General features: G+C 37.7%; 1 protein-coding gene across 4 annotated transcripts in view; it reads right to left on the reverse strand.

The window, feature by feature from the left end:
• Window positions 1-20,245, reverse strand: part of RNF13 (ring finger protein 13) — a 50,078-nt gene that overhangs the window by 16,805 nt on the left and 13,028 nt on the right. For 3 of the 4 annotated variants that reach the window (XM_034439254.2, XM_034439253.3, XM_060682984.2), the window contains 5 exons: window positions 15,406-15,531; window positions 11,392-11,479; window positions 9,866-9,956; window positions 9,277-9,382; window positions 2,950-3,043 (listed from right to left, as the gene is read on the reverse strand). In XM_034439254.2, coding sequence (XP_034295145.2) covers window positions 2,950-3,043; window positions 9,277-9,382; window positions 9,866-9,956; window positions 11,392-11,479; window positions 15,406-15,531 — 505 coding nt within the window. Of the gene's footprint in view, window positions 1-2,949; window positions 3,044-9,276; window positions 9,383-9,865; window positions 9,957-11,381; window positions 11,480-15,405; window positions 15,532-20,245 lie in introns of those variants that run through there. The other variant, XM_034439255.2, reaches the window with a different exon arrangement.

Genomic DNA, 20,245 nt, shown 5'->3' on the forward strand with positions numbered 1-20,245 from the left:
AGAGAAAACTACCTAAACTGCTGCACTACAAAATGTACAGTTACAGAAAGGAAGCTGTAACATGCAAATTAGTTCCATTTGTGCGGTTGCTTCTATTAAAAGTAATTAAATGAAGGCCAGAAAAATTAATATATATATGTAAATTATACCGCTATAAGCATAAATAAATAAAAAATACCAAAATTTTGAATGATGCTAACTAGAGATTTGAAACACAGTTTGGCATACAACTCTAGAGTGGTCCCCATGGCAACTTTAGTGTCCATGGGCATTGACTCTAATTTATGTCCACTTTGTAAGGACAGAAAGGTAGAATTATCTCCAAAGAATATCAATAGAGACTCCTCCATTGACTGCCAAAGGCTCCCATTTTAACTGCCCTCTATATCTGAAAGGAATATAGCATGGTGGCTCTCTAAATTAGGACATGAAGTAGCAGCGTAAGAAGTCAACAAATAGCAGCTATTTAAATGTTTGATAATGTGAGTTCATGGGCACTTTTCAACTTAAAGTTGCAATGAAACAAACAACATGTGATTACATTAAACAGGTGCAATTTTTATCTCACTAGGACACTATAAACAAAGATAGCATATGTATATGTATGCTATGAATTAAATGCAATGTAAGAATTCAATGCAACTGGGACAGCAGGAATTGCCATTGCTAAGCAGTGCAGTCATACTTTAAATTAGCGACAGAAATTCCAATTCCAATTGTCATGGTAATTGAAGGCTAACTGTACACTAAACTGACCTCATAATTGAGAGCTACTAATACTGCATAGGATTGCTGTGGCTGTATACAATCTTAATCTAGTTTATTGTCTTTGGTGTAAATTTTCTCTATGCAAGCTCAGTAGTTGTACATCTTAGAGAAAAAACCAAGCTAATCTTACAGTTAATGTATAGTCTTAATAGTTGCCACTCCATTTTTCTATTGGAAGTTATCTTGAAATCCTGCCTATATTTTTAATGCTTGTGTTCTTTCCTCCATTTTGCTGTAGCTACTTAAAGGGAATATTAACGTTCACTCATTTTAAAAGAGACTTTTGATTCTATTTATTTCTTGTAAGATTAGTCTCCTTACATAAAAGTAGAGGTGGTTACCCTTACCACAGGCCTATAAAGTCAGAAGAGGTGGTATTATGTCATTCATTTTCTTTTATCATTCCTCCCCTTTTCCTTGCTCCCAGGTGATGGGAGCTCTATCTCTTTTATATGCTGGGTCATGTGGAGGAGAACAGGTAAAGGTATCATTCTGGAAGACAGGAAGTGGCTATGAGAATTGCCAAGCTGCCACCCTGACTCAGGAATTGGACCTAGGATGTGTAAGGCTCAGTTCTGCTACTGTACTTATGTATTTGTTGAAAAGGGGAAAGGAGAAGTGGGGGGGAAGGAAAGGGAAGAAAAAGGAAACCTTAGCCTGTTTCATAATCCTTTATAGTCCATTTTAAGCCCAGTGAAATAAAACTATTCAGCAAATATCACTCAGCTTTCCATAGTGAATTTCATTATCTTAGAAGAAATTAATTTTGCACATCATGTCAAATGCACTTTTCAACCAAATAACTGCTTCATATTGTACTGACAATATCATGAATAATGCAAGATATTTATCAAGGGAAAACAACATGCAGGCTGGAGTTTTGCCTTGAGCTCATATAATGCCTTATATATTCTTTCTGTTGATAGTGGCATTATGCAGTTATAGCTCTGTTTATAAGCTGCAACAAATGGTCCCCTGAATTATGCCATGTTGTAGAGCAAAAACCCTCAAAAACTAACATCCTCACTCCTCCCTGAACAGTACACAATGAAGAAAAATTACAAAATACGATGAGAAAATTCAGTTCAAGCACATGTCAAAGGAAAGATCCTATTCAGTTTTTTTAATGAATGATTTCTGACAACTTAATACAGTATACACTTTCTCAAAAAGATGTTCTTCAGATATGTGGAAGCATATTTTTTGAAACTGCTGGCATACTAGCTGGAAATTCTGCAAATCAGAATCCCAAACAGTTGTCAAAGCACTGGGGGAAAACAGATACAGCGTATACAGCAAGCTTATTTTCTCTTTGACAGCAAACATCAAAAACCTTAATGTCCTGAGTAGAAGATACCATTCTGTACTTGAAACACAGAAGAACTACTTTATTTCTTCTAAGAGCTGTTATTGCACGACTGCTGACAAGTAACTGCTTTTGTAAGCTATTTATATGATTCATATAATGTAGGAGGGCAAATTTCATTGAATTAAGCTGTTCTAAGCCATAGAATAAAGAAAAATCCATTATCTTCTTTCTTGAAATTACAATATTTATCTTGAAACATTTTTATGTTTTATTTGTAGTATATTTACATCCTGCTTTCTTACATCATGGAGGTACATTCTAAGTAATTATTAAAGAGACTTAATCAATTCCAGTAATACATCAGACTCATTAGTTTGTAAATCAAAAATTCAGATTACTAGCAGATCTTCACACTGGCTACAAAGGACTATTTTAGTGCTCCTGTTAGTTGGTGGTTTAAATAGAAAGCTTGGAGATTAAATACAGAATGTAGAATATAATAAACTGTTCCCACTGGAAAATTAAAAAAAGACTATTTTTTGCTGATTTGTGCCTCTCCCAGCTGCCCACCAAAATGCTTCTTTCTATGTGACTTCTACAGAGCAGTTTTTAATTGAGGAAGTTGGGTCAGGGGACTGAAAGGAACAACCATATTTTTCATTCCTCCAACATGTGTTCTGCTCTTGTCTACTCTAGACTTCGGTCAAGAGCTTTGCATAGCAATCTTATAAAGCTATCCATATTGAAAGCATTAGAGTTTTTCAGTGTGTGAAACATTATCCAATTGTTTTCTGCAGCTGTAACACAGTGTTTAAAAAATTAAACTGGTCAGGGTACAGATTATTTTAAAAGTTCTAAAACATTTCACTTACCTTTCTTGAACTTATGTACTGGAAGTTTCTTAAGCTGATCCTTTTGAAGACGATTCCTTCTTGCTCTGTGTCTGTCCTGAACAAATTTTGTTATCTTGAAAGACAGGGAAAAATAAAATAAGAAAAATATAGGACTACTCAATTTATTTTGAGTTACCTAAAGAAGGAAATATAATAAAACTATAAAATACAACAGTAAGACTCCTACATGTAAATTCTTATCCAAATCCTCAGTTAACGTAATATGATAACGCTTAAACTTTCAGCAGTTATGAACTGCTAAGAAAAACATTTAGTAACTGTAACACTGTAACACCTACTTCTATTGTTCCCAAAGATGTGCAACACACACAGAGAAATTCAGATCATGTTTTAGATCTTGAAACTGTTTCATTTTTGTTTTTATATTACTGTATTTTTTGCTCCATAAGACGTACTTTTTTCCTCCCAAAAGTGGGTGGAAATGTCTTTGTGTCTTATGGAGCGAATATGGGCAACAGGCAGCAGCGGTGAACGGCGGCAGCGATCCCCGCCACCTGGAACAGCTGATTGGCGGTATTCCGGGAGGCTGATATAACCGCCAATCAGCTGCTCGGAGGCGAAGGCTCCAGCATTCCCAGGTGGGGGCAGCAGACACGGAAGGGGCAGGCTGTTTGCTGCAAGGACGCTAGCCAGATGAATACAGCTGGGAGGCAGAGGCAGATTTTTTTCCCCTTGTGTTCCTCTTCTAAACCTAGATGCACCTTATGATCGGGAGTGTCTTATGGAGCAGAAAATACAGTATATGGTGATATGGGAGCCACCTTGATTCACAGAAGTTCAATAAACCTTTAACCCAACAATTGTCTGCTAGGGATAATCTTACAAAGTCTACCATAAAAGTCTGCTTGCTCTTTATATTCGATTTTTATAAATTGGTAGAAAAATAGTTTTATTTATTTATTTATTTTATTCAATTTGTATCCCGCCCTTCTCCTAGTGGACTCAGGGCGGTGCACAGCCAGAACTAAAACACATACCAATACAAAATTTAAAATTTTTAAAAAATTATATGACTTTGGCAATTTAAAACATTCAAACTAAAACCCATTGACAATTTAAAAGGCTAAAAAGGGGGGAGGGGTTCACGCCAGCCCTGCTTGATGGAAAAGAAAAGTTTTTAGGGCACAGCGAAAGACCTGGAGATCCGATATACTTCGTATCTCCGGGGGCAAATCGTTCCAGAGGGCAGGAGCTGCCACAGAGAAGGTCCTCCCCCTGGGGGTCGCTAGCTGACATTGCCTGGCTGACAGCACCCTGAAGAGTCCCTCTCTGTGGGAGCATACTGGTCGATGGGAGGCTATCAGCGGCAGAAGGCGGTCCCGCAAATACCTAGGTCCTATGCCATGGAGCGCTTTAAAGGTGGTGACCAACACCTTGAAGCGCACCCGGAAGACCACTGGAAGCCAATGCAGCTCACACAGGAGAGGTGTCACATGGGAGCACCCCCTCACTCCCATAATCCCCTGCGCGGCCGCATTCTGCAGCAGTTGGAGCCTCTGGGTGCTCCTCAAGGGGAGCCCCATGTAGAGAGCATTGCAGTAGTCAAGGCAGGAAGTGACGAGTGCCTGAGTGACTGTGCGTAAGGAGTCCCAATCCAGAAAGGGACGCAACTGGCGAATCAGGTGAACCTGATAAAAAGCCCCCCTGGCCACGGCCGTCATATGCTCTTCTAAAGACAGCCGTGCATCCAGGAGGACACCCAAGTTGCGAGCCCTGTCCATGGGGGCCAATAACTCGCCAGCGATGGCACCAGCTGGCTATATCGGGACGCCGGAAGCCACAGTCACTCAGTCTTGGAAGGGTTGAGTCGAAACCTGTTACTCCCCATCCAGATCCGCATGGCCTCCAGGCACCGGGACATCACTTCAAGGGTATCGTTGAGATGGCCTGGGGTAGAGATGTACAGCTGAGTATCATCAGCGTACTGATGGAACTCCACCCCAAAGCCATGTAAGATCTCACCCAGCAGCTTCATAAAAATGTTGAACAGAAGGGGCAAGAGGACCGACCCCTGCGGCACCCCACAAACAAGGCGCCTCGGGGTCGACTTCTGCCCCCCTGCCAATACTGACTGGGACCAGTCAGAGAGATAGGAGGAGAACCACCGCAAAACGGTGCCCCCCACTCCCAACCCCTCCAACCGGCGCAGCAGGATACCTTGGTTGATGATATCAAAAGCCACTGAGAGATCTAACAGGACCAGGATAGAGGAGCAACCCCTATCCCGAGCCCTCCAGAGATCATCCACCAACGCGACCAATGCCGTTTCCATGCTGTGCCCAGGCCTGAAGGCGGACTGGAGCAGATCCAGATAGACACCTTCATCCAGGTACCCAGGAAGCTGTCGCGCCACCACACTCTCAACAACCTTCGCCAAGAAGGGAAGGTTGGAGACCGGACGGTAGTTAGCCAAAACAGCCGGATCCAGAGCAGGCTTCTTGAGGAGGGGCCTCACCACCACCACCTCTTTCTAGGCGGATGGCAAGACACCCTCACTCAAGGAAGCATTGATAATCCTCTGGAGCCAGCCTCGCGTAACCTCCCGGGAGGCCAGCACCAACCAGGAGGGACACGGGTCCAATAAGTTTTATTACAGTTTTAGTAATAAGTTGTAATGAAGATTTTATTGTTCTGTGAATCTATGTAAACTGCAACGAGTTGGTGGTATACAAATAGGGTTACATTCATTATAGCAAGCAGATTCAGCTGGTCGCTGCCTGACACCTCTTCTAAAGGCCAGTTATTTGATTCCTGGCTCAAAACTCTTTTCTTATGGTTATATTCCAGGTGGGACATGATGTCATGTTGAAACAGGATGCATTACTCTGGTATTTCCACAGAAAATCTCCACTACGCATTCTGATAGATTCTGCTTGCAGCCAGGATGTTTAAATGAGTGTGAAGGACTGCAATCCTAATTGTTCCCTGGCACGTTTGCCACACTCTTTCTCCTGTCATGAGCAATCTTCGTCTCTCTAACTGCTCCTATTTTCTTTTCATATGGAAAGATATGAATGCTTATGCTTCATTTCAGCCTCCAGCTTCTGCATTTGGCAGTATGGATAAGATACAACTACATCTCTTGAATTTTAACCCAGATGTGTTCCGAAAATCAAGAAAGCCTCATACCTACCATAAGTGTAAATTTGTATCAAAATTTATTTTCTCCTGTACATGCATCTATTCCTTCATGGAGACTGACAATAATTCTTCATTAATGGTCAAGTCATTTAACCACTGGGTGCTTTGGATCTTTCAAAGTCAGGCAGGCTTCTTGTGATTATCAACCTACAGCTCAAAGAGTAAGTAAAATCTGTATCCTAAGAGAAGATTTTTATTACCTTCTGATCCATTCTGATATGCTAATATTGAAGTCAGATACTTCATTCCTATTTACAGTCATTTCAGAATCCCATATCAAACAGTACTAATGCCTATGAGGTTTCCTAACCTTTCTATGCTTCTACAATAGTTATTTCATACTTCTACATTCTATGTGAATGGGATGAAAGTTTTCCATATGGCTCCTCTGTTATTTAGACCAAGAAAAGATCTACTAGTTTCACAGAACAACGCTTAAAACAGTCCCTCACAAGTTGAAGGAACCCAAAATCTACTTAGAGGAACAAGAGCACTATGGTTATTAATGATTCCTGCTGAGAGAAACAAAGGCAGCTATGTGGAAGACATGATATAGCCTTGGGGGAGGCACATTGCAAGTCCCTGTATCATTATAATGATCTTGCGAGACCCAGCCACGAATTGGAGTGCATGTGTTTTAACGTTTTTAAAGTTTTTAATGTTTTAATTTTTTTCTTTTTAACATTTATTATGGGATTGTTCGCATTGTTTTATTCTTTGTTGTAAGCCGCCCAGAGTCCCTTGGGAGTTGGGCAGCATAGAAATGCGACAAAATAAATAATAAATAAAATAAATAAATAAGATTGATAGACAGCTGCCAAGACTCTTTAAATCACCGATATGTACCCATTCCTACTATAGGATGTAACTCATTTAAAAGACACAACACAAAGGGAAGAGATGCTGCACTATGCATAAGCAAAATATGTTTGCCCAGAAATTCATGAATCAGAATATAGAAATTCATTAAATATACAGTATTTGGCTAGGAACAGGAGAAGTGAAAAACAAAAAATGTCACCCTTATGCCTGGACAGGTAGAAGGCAATTAAAAAACGTTCTGATCAGATGGCTAAAATTTCAAACAAGCATGTGAAATGTAATTTTAACAAGAATCAGATTGCAAAAAAAATCCTGTCCTCTCTAACTTTATTTCTCAGAATGCAGCAGCAACACGGGTTTTGTTCTGCTGGACCTAATCCTTATCTATATGGAGAAAGTAATTAAAAAGGGGAAGTAACTGGAATCTTGGTACAAAAACATTTTCCTGTATGGTGTCTCGAGACTCCAGGCATAGTATCACTCTTGACCTGTAGCTCTATAGACTGAGTCGAAAACTCTCAACACCAACAGAAAATAGGTGTCTCAGGTAAGACCAACGGCCCTTTACAGTGACATTAACACTCTTATCACTAAACAACAATGCTAGATTCTCACAAAGTCTCATTAGTCAAGCTTATTGAAAGGAAAAAAGGGGGTTTCATTACAAAATCTTGGAAACTGACTGTCATGTTATGTATACAGTACTTAGCTCTCACTCCATCCCAATCCACATCAGTGAGTTCTTTACTGCTCTTTAATGCATACAATGCATTAAATGTCCATCTGGTTTTCTTTTGAAAGTTTTTCAAATTTTCATTCCCATGCTCAGAGAACTCCATAACAACTGAATTCAAAAGAATTTCTTTTAACATTACCAATTGGATGTCAGTGTGTGAGTCTATGGTTTGCTATCATTTGTCCTGTCAAGATGGGCACCTGCCCTACTGCCTAATATTGAATTTAGCAATCATTCAAAAGTAGGATGCAGAAAGTCCAAAGAGAAAAAAAGCTGCCCATTTATAACCCATTCTTTGAACAGTCATATATGCAGTCACACACAATTTGCTGAACCCTATATCACAGCAAGCATTTGAGGGGTTTTCTACATTGCCAGCTGTTTCAAGAGATAGAAGATTCTGAACTAACATGAGGATTCAGGGATGACTAAAAGCATAATCCATAAATAAGATAGCTTGGATAGCTCTGCAGACTAAAGCACTGTAATTTAACACCAGCTGTCTGCAATTAAAATAAGTTCGAATCTTGCCAGGCTCAAGGTTGACTCAGCCTTCCATCCTTTCTAAGGTAGGTAAATTGAGGACCCAGTTTGTGGGGGCAATAAGCTGACTTTGTATAAAATATACAAAAGTATGAAGGCTATTGCTTAACGCACTGTAAGCCGCCCTGAGTCTTCGGAGAAGGGTGGCATATAAATCAATTTAAAAAAAAAAAAAAAAAGCATGAAATCTTCTTTTTGCAGCAATTTGCTGTTTATTTAATTTTTGAAGTACTATCGTCCTTGATTATTTTTTAGATATGAAAATAAAATTTATTTCCAGAGAAAAACATCCTTCCCAGTTCAACTTCATGTAGCTAGTACTATTTTAATAAATTTGCAGCATACCAAAAAAATTTTTTTACTCTAAGTACTAGCTATTTTTTGTTCACTTGCTCTTATAAAGGAAATGCATGAATTTTCACAAAAAATGATCCACCGGCCACAAAAAATAAATAAAATTCTTAACAAAGAAAGTCTGATTCATTAAACTTGCATAATAAAACTCTTGTATTCCAGATACATTTGAAAATATCTGGAATTATAGTTCCCTTAACCTGCAACATAAAAAGGATTTTAACCTTTAATTCGCTTCTATATTCTACTATGATATTCAACTTTTAGTCTACTCCAATTCCTAAAACAAACCACGAAAAAGTATTGTGACAAAAACTATAAGCTTCATATGCCATCAGAAGCAACAAGCATATTTTAATTAAAGTTTGGGTTTATAGTATTTGCAAATGAAACTTTGCATGTGGCATGCAGGAGGATTTATATTCATATTAAGTTGAATATAAATACTATCCATAAGGAAGCTCTTCTTAAACTGCTGAATCTGTGGAAACATCAACTGGAGTGAAGACCCAAAAAGCTTTTTGTACATTAGATTCTAATGTACTGTTTATATAATGCCTGCAATATTTTTCACAAAGGCATACACTAAACAATAAACATTAAAATAAACTGACTTCAGCAATAAAAAAATGTGTTTATATATGTAGAGAAAATCTTAAGATAACATAATGAGAAAAGATTATACCTACCATGAATATAACTATAAGGATGAGACAGATTCCCACAATTATTAAGAATGGGATTAGATAATATTCCAAAGGAAGGCTGAACTCTGGAATTAGCACAATATGGCCTCTATGAAAGAAAGGAAAAACAATTTATTGTAAAAATTCTACTTAAAAAGTTGTACAGAGAAGAATATCTGTAATACTGCATATGATAAAAAAGGAAGTCTAAAAATACTTTATTCTTCTTCTGCTAAGACACTTGTTAGTTGGTTTTATATTTCTTTGAAGTTTTAAATTTACAGATCACTTTTATATATGTTCACATACATTGCCCATAAAAGCCAGCATAATTTTTAAATAAAATTGTCTAACTTTAGAAGATAGCTAATATAAAATCCTTGCATAAATTTGTTTAAAATTTGAACACTTTGTCTACAAATTTTGTATAACTTTCACAAGAAAATAAAAAAGTTTTGAAATAAAGATATTTAAATGTTTGTCCATTTCAGCATCAAAAGCGAGCAAAACTTAATATCCTTACACTCAAATTGAATCTTTCGTTCTGTATATCACCATAGTAAATAGAGTTTGTGAGGTATCTTATACATACCCTTTTTCGAAAGTAAATTCTTCTTTAAGAGTTTTCGCAGATGTTTCGCCAATGAAAACTGATGGAATGTCAATCTTCTTTAAAATTTCAACTGTTTTTTTAAAAAAAGACGATAACTAGTAATCACTAGTCCAACTGTGATATTCATTTATTTATTAAATGTATGTGCTACCCATCTCGGCAATTAAGCGATATGCTTTTTCCCTAAAATGGTCTGCATAGTGCTGCAGAAAGTGCCGAAGCAAAGCCAATCGCTTCATCACTGGGCAGCATAATCACATAATAAGTGGCTGCCATTTTAGTGCAACTGCAAGGAATTGGAGCTGCTCTGAATATGGCGGCCACTTTCAGGACCCAGCCATGCAGCCCAGGGGCACTAAGGGATGGAGTGGTCTGCCTTCCTTCCCTGATATGAGGTCCAGAGACTTCAAAGGGTAATTGTGTGATGGGGGAGTGGAGGACCCCAAGCCCTTTGAGGACCTGGTAAGTGTGTGGGGAGAAAGCTCTGTGGGGACACAGTGGAGGGGGTAAAGGCCTGCCTTCTCTAAATGTTTTGATTCCTTACTTAATTGGGCATTTTTCCCACATTAAACCTTCTATTTGTCATGGCATATGACAGATTTTCAAATCTGTCCCAGTTACAGGTTTGTGTTTTTGGAACTGCAGTTCCTTTACAATTGATCTCACCGAGGTGGCCCTCAGTTAATGACCACTCGTTCAGCAACCATTCAAATTTACAATGGTGCTGAATGAGTGGTACTTACAACCAGTGCTCAAAGTTCCGACCATCACAGGCTAAAAGTCTCCATGGTCACATGATTGTGATCTCAGAGTTTGGCAACCAGCCTGGATTTCTGACTGTCACATCATTCCATTGTTAATTATAATTTGCTACATTCCCTGCCAGCTTCCCACAAACAAAATGAATGGAGGAACCATCATGAAATTGAAAGTTGCAGTCATGTGAAGTCCTCAGTGACTGACAAGAGATTCATTTACCAATAGTAACTGGGGATTGCTGGAACTGCTGTATCAGTGCAGTCATGTGACATTGTGCATTATGACCACATTGCTTAGTGAAGGAAATTCCAGTCCCAATTCCAATCTTAATGTTAAGTAAACTATCTGTATTCACAGGCTAAAAGATAGAAGAGCGTCTTTGTGTACTTGGCATAATACATCTGTGTTTATTTATTTATTTATTGGTTCGATTTATATGCCGCCCTTCTCCGGAGACTCAGGGTGGCTTACAATGCGTTAAGCAATAGCCTTCATACTTTTGTATATACCTGCTTAGTAGGGCTTTCGCCCCCCCCCACAGCGGTGTTCTTTTTTATACAAAGTCAGTGTATTGTCCCCACAAACCGGGTCCTCATTTGATTGTAATGATGTGTCTATGAAGTTCATATTAAAAAAAGAATTTTTTTCTTTTGTTGGAATTCTTATGGGAACAAAAAGATGATATGCCATCACCACTGAGAAACAGAATAGTTTTCAAACAGGAGAGAATTAATACCTGTACTTACTGTCTTGAGATCCCATGCTAATGAGGTCATCAGAGTCAACATTGTGAACAATTGCTGCCTTAAACCCAGCTCTCTGTGCATTCAAAACCTGTATGCCAAACACACTTGTAATAAGTACTTGTTATAGATATGACATTTATATATATATATATGCTTTGTAAAATTATTGTCATCTTGAACTAACTTCTTGTTTTATTTGCGTTCTGTTCTTATATGATATAAACTGTACAAACGTGGGTGATATATATCTTGCCTTTCGCCACCCTGCTAACAATGACTCTTAATATTGGAACTTTGATAAACGTAGTACCACTGAGCACAATACTTTTTCCCATTTACCTATATTTATATGTAGGAATACCGCTGAAACCTCTTTTTGCCCTAAGCAACTTCAGGGTGTTCTCCAAAAAACAAATTAGCTGTTTCCAACATCAGCTTTTTTATTTTACAATTTAATCCAGAATGTAATAGGATCCTGAAACTTGATTGGTTTCACAGTCCCATCCTGGGTTCACTAGATCATGCTCAATATTGAAAGAAAGCAAATATTTCCATAGTTAATTCTACACAACCAATACTATTTAAATTTTACATTGATTCATCCACAAACACTGTCTCAAAGGGTAATAAGCTGCTTTAAAGGACAACCAAACCTTACAGTATCTCTTTCTAGATCTGGTTTCTCTTCAATGGGAGAGAAAATCAGACAAGTTTGTATAAGATATCAGCAATGGTGGGATTCAAAATTTTTTACTACCGGTTCTGTGGGCGTGGCTTGGTGGGCGTGGCATGGCTTGGTGAGTGTGGCAGGGGAAAGATACTGTAAAATCTCCATTCCCACCCCACTCCAGGGGAAGGTTACTGCAAAATCCCCATTTCCTCATGATCAGCTGGTACTCGGGAGGCAGAGAATAGATGGGGGCGGGGCCAGTCAGAAGTGGTATTTACTGGCTCTTCAAACTACTCAACATTTCCACTACCAGTTCTCTAGAACTGGTCAGAACCTGCTGAATACCAACTCTGGATATCAACCATTTAGATAAGTCTGTAAAGTTACAGAAATAGTGTATCTTTAGCTTACAGTTTTCAAATGACTGTTTGCTGTTCTTAACGGGTGCAAGAAGTCCATTTGAAACCATGACAACACTACAGTAGTTACCCAAATAATGGCTTGTTCCAGAAATGTTTCAAGCAATTTTACCATGTGCTTTCAAAATTAGTACGTTTGAGAGGGTCAGGTTAGCTAAAGTCCATAAAGATAACCAATCATTTATGTTTACAATTTTACACAATTTTATCTAGAAGTAAATCTGAGCAATTCTAAATTATCCTACACAAGATCTAGTGTATGTTCCTAGGCAATACTTTCTTGACCTCTTCCCCATACCCATGCCATTTCTTTTAATACTAGATTTAAAGTAGTATTACTTGTCGTGCAGCAAAAACTGTTGTTATAGGAATTGTGCTTGCTCAAGTCTCAAGTTTGTCATCAGCAGTCTGCAAAAAGCTCAAAGGTCACTCTTTTAGTTTCAAAAGGTACTGTGAGATGGCCAATATATTTATTTATATATTTGTTCAGTGTCACAGAAGCAAGGAGGAAGGCCTTGCTCCTAAATCTTAAAACGAAGGTCTGCCATTGGACAGGCAATGACTATGTGCAAAACATTCCCAAACATGTTTACTCTGAAGTAAGTCTTATCAAGCAGTTCAATAAGCTTTATTCCCTAGTAACCATGTCTGTTTTGGATAATTACTATAGTACCCAAGTTTAATGCAGACGTATTGAAAATTTCAATTACAAATTGTCATTTGCAAATTTTTATAAACTGTATATGTTGTTCATTACACATAATTTCATAAATAAATAAAACAGATTATTTAACATTTGATTATGATCTGTTTAGTTCCTCTTCCTCAGTAAACATTTTATTAGATCCACAGAGTCCTGAATATAATCTACAAAGCTGCCTCCCACATTAGGCTAAATCACAGTTTAGAAGTCCTACACTTCCTATAATCCACAAAGCTTGTTCCTTATTCCACTGTTGTCAGTCAAAAGAAATACTTTAGCAGCATTAATTTCAGTATTCAATATAAAAACAGCTTGCACATAGCAATTGCAATTTAAAACAGATAATAGGGATAGTGAATGAAACTACCAAAGTTTGCAGCTTGAGAAGTGATCAGAATTTATTTCAAACTATACTATCTGATTTCTATGCAACAAGCCAACTGCTTTAGAAAATAAAGCTAGGCTATATCAAAAATTATTCTGGCCATGACAATTCACTGCAATTCATGCACTTTCTCCTAAGCAAAAGTATTGCAGTATTACAAACACAAATATATATTTATTGGAGAAAAGTATGGTTTTCATATACTGTATTAAGACCAACTTATTTATACATTCAGTAGATCTAGCAGTAAGCATTTAGACTATACTGCTTGAGATAGTAAGGAAACGAAAGAATCATTCAGGTAAAATAGTATGGCATTAGGCAAGTACAGAATTTTCCCTCGATTGCTATTGTTTTCTTAAATGTTAAAAGTTTCTAAAAATATTCAAAATCGTTCTCCTCTAGCAGTCAGATGAAGTTACAATCCTGAATGCAATTTAATGCAATTTAACATATGTGTAAACAGCAGCCATTGGGGAAGAGCAAACTTCTGCAAATATTCTCTTTTGCATTTGTAGAGTTCAGCTCTCCCATCCCACCTCCAGGCTGTTCAGAATTCCTGAGCATTGCTATTTAAATAAAAACCAAGACAAAAATGCACTTTTAATTATGCTCATACAACTATTGTGTTCAGCAGGGCACCCTATTAACTGTGGTGGGAGTACACTCTCTTTTTGCATTCCACTTTTTTAACAACATTACTAGTCATCTGCCAGCTTGCTATTTTATTAGCACTGCTCTGAAATATGTGAATGGCACATACAAAGTGCCCTCAATCATATGAACATACTGTCTATGCACCTATGTTTTACAACACTTGCCATTTTTCTTTTTACACTTGCTTTAGTTTATAAACCACAACAATAGATTTTGTCCAAGCCACACTTCTACGTGTTAGGAATTGTGATATACTTGGAAGTGATTAGAAAAATTGGAATTAAACAGAATTTCAGATCCTGGATTATTTTTACTTGAAACGGGAAAGTAATGTTGGAGAGGGGAAAATAAGCCTAGGACTGGCAAATGTATTAATTTTAAGAATATATCGCCTTCACCACCTCTGTTCACTAATCTCAGAAAGCCATGTACATGTTCAGCATGAACCAGCTGTTTTAAATTCTATCTAAATTCTATATTTTAATGTGTAAATTGTGAAGCCCCTAAATTCTCTTATTTCTAGGCAGCTGCATTTTACTGTAGTTTAAACTCTGTCTCAAGAAGACCAAAAGAATGAAGCAGTTGCATTCTGGAACAAAGCCTAGTGCCAACTCTTACACTTCTGAAAATATAAAGAATGTTATTTCTTTACAAAAGTTTACAGTACAGGTTGCTGGTACCCACAAGAAAAAAAAGTTGCAAGCCCGGCATTAAAGACATTCAAATATTGCACATTAAGTAATTGCAGAAGAAAATCTCCAGAAAAGGAGTTTCCTCCCACAATGCTTGATATATAAGAGAAATTGGTAGATAGCCCCAAAACCAGTTAATTAAAAGTTTTTTAGGGAAATTTAACATTTTCTGGCAATCTGAATGCTATTATGTCTAAGAGAAAAATAGAAAAAAAAGAGAACGATTTTCTGTCTTTTTTAGAGTGGGTTTCTGTGTATTTTAAATTGCATTGTCTTATAGTTTTCAATGTGTTACCTGTCTCAAAATAATGAGACATAGTTCCAACAATTTTCAGCAAGAAGAAATTTGGGGGGCAACTTGCCCAAATTTGATTTATGCATATGGACTCAACAGTGTGACTCTTTTCAAGCAGCGTATTTAAACATAATTTTGAAGCTTCAGAAACTCCAATACAATGTCTAAATTGAAGACATGAAAAGTTGCTTACCTTTATATCAAAATTGCAGTCAAGTCTTCTGATTAATACAATGAATTCACGGGATGAGTTATCCTTCAGAGGTGGAGGAATTATAGGCTCACAGGCATTCTCGGGTTTTGAATTTATTAGGAAGCCCTGAAAACCAATTTCAAAAGATACGATTAGCATCTTGACATAACATGGGAAAATTAACAGATTTTTTTTTTTTTTTTACAGTTCTGGTGGGTTGTGCAGTATAAATAAAAACGTAATATAATTAACAGGAACTATAAAATAGCAGTGCAAGTCCCATATTCATTACGAATAAAGTAATTTTGATGACTGCAGAAAGATAATGACATTTCTTTGCAAGGAAGGTATTCCAAAGCCTGAAGGAAGATTGCAACCATGCCTCCTCCCACAATCAGGCTAGTAAACTTGCACAATAACTCACCTGGTGACAAGTCACAGACCAGGAAAAATCAATCTGAACTAACCAGTCCCTCCAATTACCCAGTGCTGCTTTAGAACAGTTTAGACTGAGCTTGGAACTTTATAGATAACCAGTGCAGCAACCAAAGAGTAAGTATGACTCTGTGAATGCTTGATTGCTGTGGTATCTATCAATTGCAGTTTCTCAATTTCCTTCAATAGCACCCTCATTTATAGTATACTGCAGAACTGGAAGTATACAATGAAAGTATGGTTGATTGTCATCAGGATTTCATGATCCAGGAAAGGCAGAAGCCACAAGTCAAGGAGGACTGACTTACTTTTGAGGAAGGAAGGGAGCTTGGCCCACAGCTATCACTGTAATTGAATCAGAGCTAGCAGTTCCTGAAAGTACAGTACTTCCACCTTGCTAGGATTTAATCTGAGCTTGTTTTACCCCATCCAAGTTCTAAGAAACAATTCTATACCTTCAAATAATCTCTAGCCTGGCCTGGCCTGGCCTGTGATGTATACCTGAATGTCATTAGTATATTGATAATTACCGGTAATACGATTAACATGTTATACTGACATCTAAAATACATCAGCCAAATATATGCAGTCTAAGAAGGTAATATAAACATAACATCCCATTCAAAATATCTGAATTGGTTTTATTTCACAGAAGTTGGTATGATACCCTCTAGTGGATAGTTTTAGGTGGTTAGCTGGCATTAGTTTTTTTTTTTAAAAAAGGCAGTAGCTCTGGCTTATGTTATTATGGAATTTCAGCTCTTGGGAGATAATTTCTTATAGTATGACCCAGATTGGAAAGAGAGCAGCAGAATCAGAGAAAGCCATCTGACAAATCTGTTGTACACTCTCTGTACTCTTGGTTGGGAAAGAAAAAATATTGTGCTGGAAGGAGGACACCCAGTATTCCTGTACTGTACAGCTGCCTTCACTGTGCTATCAATTACATGATGTTCATAATGCAAACTGCCGTGGCCAGGAAACTGCCCTTGCAACACTTAACAACTGTGTGATTCTCCAAATAAGCACTAATATTATTTAATCTCTAGTACCAGTTGCTGAGAAGGGGTGCTCTTCTAAAGATTCCTTCATGCAGCGCAATAGAAGAGAACTTGTCCTATCTGTTTTACAGAACTACATCAACATTTTAAAATCTAAATTATAAAACTTCTAATACAAAACATGGCAATTAGTTCAGTTTACTTATGATTGCCTGTTTTAAATTCTTCTCTTTGGGATAAGAAAAATGATGGAAGTTTCATCTAAGTCAGTCAAAATTCTTAATGGGCAAAGATGACATTACTGTTATCAGCATCCTTTGCCAGGTAAGGACGAAATCAGAATCCTAATATCCTAAAGTCCAATACAAATTAAAATTAATCAAACGTCAAGGTACAATATAACTTATAATGACAACTTTCAAGGGTAATTGAGCTATGCTTCCAACTCTACTTCACATGGGCATTGATCCAGCAAACCACTTAAGCATATACTTAAATACACAGATAGGTATAAAAGTTTAAGTTTTAAGCATATATTAAAAAGCTTTATTGCAGCCTGCCAATTTTATAGTATTTTAAGTGCATTTTCATTAATGCATTTTAGGTACTTTCACCAGGAGCAGAATAAGAATTTTTTTAAATCTTCATTTTAAATATATCTCTTGAGAAGGGAAAAACATAGACCCTCTCAGGATCCTTGGCCCTATCGGGTATAATCACTAGAGGAGGATACAGTACTGGTATACAGTACTAATCAAAGCTTAAATAGAATGGTCCCTTTACAGGTAGTCCTCAACTTACAACCACAACTGGAACCGGAACTTCTATCACTAAGTGATGCAGTCATTAAGTGAGTTTCTCCAAATTTTACCACCCTTTTTGCCACAGTCATTAAGTGAACTTTAACTTTCTATTGCCTAATTCTTGAGACACAGGATTCAACTCGTCAGATAATACAGTTCAAATTTGCCTACCTTTCAGATGTATTTAATTATACCCCTAATATATAATTGTTAATTATTTAGTTGCTTCTGTGACACAATGGACATCAGTTCACCAGGACTGTCTATCAATAAGTTCTCCTTTCAATTCTTGCTAGCTCAATAACAGTATTTTTCCATCTTGTTTTCTGTCAGCCTTTTCACTAATTGTTTCTGATTCAACAAGCATTGGGTCTTCCCTAGTTACTCTTATCTTCATGGTATAGGTCCAAAATATTGAACCTTTACCTTCATCTTCCTGTGAGCGCTGTAGTTTTAAAGAGTACTGAAATATTTAGTTGTGGCTTGTTGGCCACCAGCCCCTCCAGCTGCTGAATCAGATGAGGCGGCGTGGGAGTCAGGGTCAGCAGCTGAGAGCTCCAAGGGGGAAGAGGGAATGGAGCTGGTAGGGACACAGACAGAGGCAGAGCCTGGGCCATCCGTCAGCCCTCAGATGGAGAGTCAACAGCCCCCAGGTCTGGAGATGGCTAATGAGGAAGAGGAAAAACTGGGTCCAGTGCCTGACACGTGGATACACAGAAGGCAGAGGAGAGGAGAGCAGTGGAAATCCGTGGGCTGATCCTTGGGAAGGAAGAGCTACCGCTGCTAGTGAAGCCCCAGCCTAGCTCTGAGGATAAAAGGCAGGGGGCGGAGATTAATAGACTATTCATCTCCCTGCCAGACAGACTTATTAGCCTGCAGTGAGAGAGAAACTTTTTGCTGGGGCTGCTTAAAGGAATCATTGATTTAACTTCACAGAGTTTGTCGTGTTTGGGAAACTGGGTCAAAACATATTTGTTCTTAACAGTCCAAAGTATTCTCAATTTTCCCAATATTACAATTCAAAAGTGTCATTTTTTATTGTTCAACCTTTCTGATAAACAAACTTTCAAAGTAGCTTTGACAAGACTTGAACATTGGGCGCTATCTAACAAAATGAAATTCAACAGTGAAAAAAGCAAGATTCTACATTTGGGGAAGAAAAACAAAATGCACAGGTACCATATATGTGGTACCTTGCTCAATAGTAGTAACTGTGAGAGGGATCTTGGAGTCCTAGTGGACAACCATTTAGATATGAGCCAGCAGTGTGCAGCAGCTGCCAAAAAAGCCAACACAGTTCTGGGCTGCATAAACAGAGGAATAGAATCAAGATCACGTGAAGTGTTAATACCACTTTATAATGCCTTGGTAAGGCCACACTTAGAATATTGCATTCAGTTTTGGTCGCCACGATGTAAAAAAGATGTTGAGACTCTAAAAAGAGTGCAGAGAAGAGCAAAAAAGATGATTAGGGGACTGGAGGCTAAAACATATGAAGAACAGTTGCAGGAACTGGGTGTGCCTAGTTTAATGAAAAGAAGGACTAGGGGAGACATGATAGCAGTGTTCCAATATCTCAGGGGTTGCCACAAAGAAGAAGGAGTCAAACTATTCTTCAAAGCACCTGAGGGTAGAACAAGAAGCAATGGGTGGAAACTAATCAAGGAGAGAAGTAATTTAGAACTAATGAGAAATTTCCTGACAGTTAGAACAATTAAAAAGTGGAACAACTTGCCTGCAGAAGTTGTGAATGCCCCAACACTGGAAGTTTTTAAGACGATGTTGGATAACCATTTGTCTGAAGTGGTATAGGGTTTCCTGCCTGGGCAGGCAGTTGGACTAGAAGACCTCCAAGGTCCCTTCCAACTTTGTTATTCTATTCTAAAGTACATGTTTCATCTAAAAAAACCATCATCTTGACAAAACATATTTTTGCTGTTGGTGTGATATCTTTGCACTTTAGCATTTTGTCTAGATTTGCCATAGCAGATGTCACTTTATTTTATGAATATCACTGTGAATCTTTGATCCTAGGAAAATGAAGTCTGTTATTACTTCAGTTTCCTTATTGTCTGTTCACATTGGGCTGTCATTGCTTGTTGACAGAATCTTTTTTAAAAAAAGAAATATTGACCAGCAGACTGGCTTTTATACTCTTTTACTTTCAATAAGAGTAACTTCTTGTAGTTACTTCCACTTTCCTTTTATCCATCAAAATGGCATCATTAGCATATCTGAGGTTGCGGCTGTTTGTCCCAGCAACCTTAATTCCAGTTTCTGTTTTTTCTACTCAGGCACTCTGCATAAACATCATTTTTTTAAGAAACCACAGCATACGATTTTGGCCTATTCCTTTTCCAATCTTGAACAATGTAGTTGCTCCATATTCCTTCTAACAGTTATTTCCTGATGATCACATAAATTATTCAACAGGTAGATGAGGTGATCCAGTGTTTTTAAGGTTTTTTGTTGTGGTTTGTAGAGTTAAAAGCAGTTATATAATTAATAAAGCAAAAAATAATAATAATGTATGCTTGAAACTCTCGCCTTTTCCATTATCCATCAGATGTTTGCAATATAATATCAGATGCTTCTGCCTCT

Source organism: Pantherophis guttatus, chromosome 6 (assembly GCF_059756535.1).
Source record: "Pantherophis guttatus breed Tessera chromosome 6, ASM5975653v1, whole genome shotgun sequence".
Classification (NCBI taxonomy): Eukaryota; Metazoa; Chordata; class Lepidosauria; order Squamata; family Colubridae; genus Pantherophis; species Pantherophis guttatus.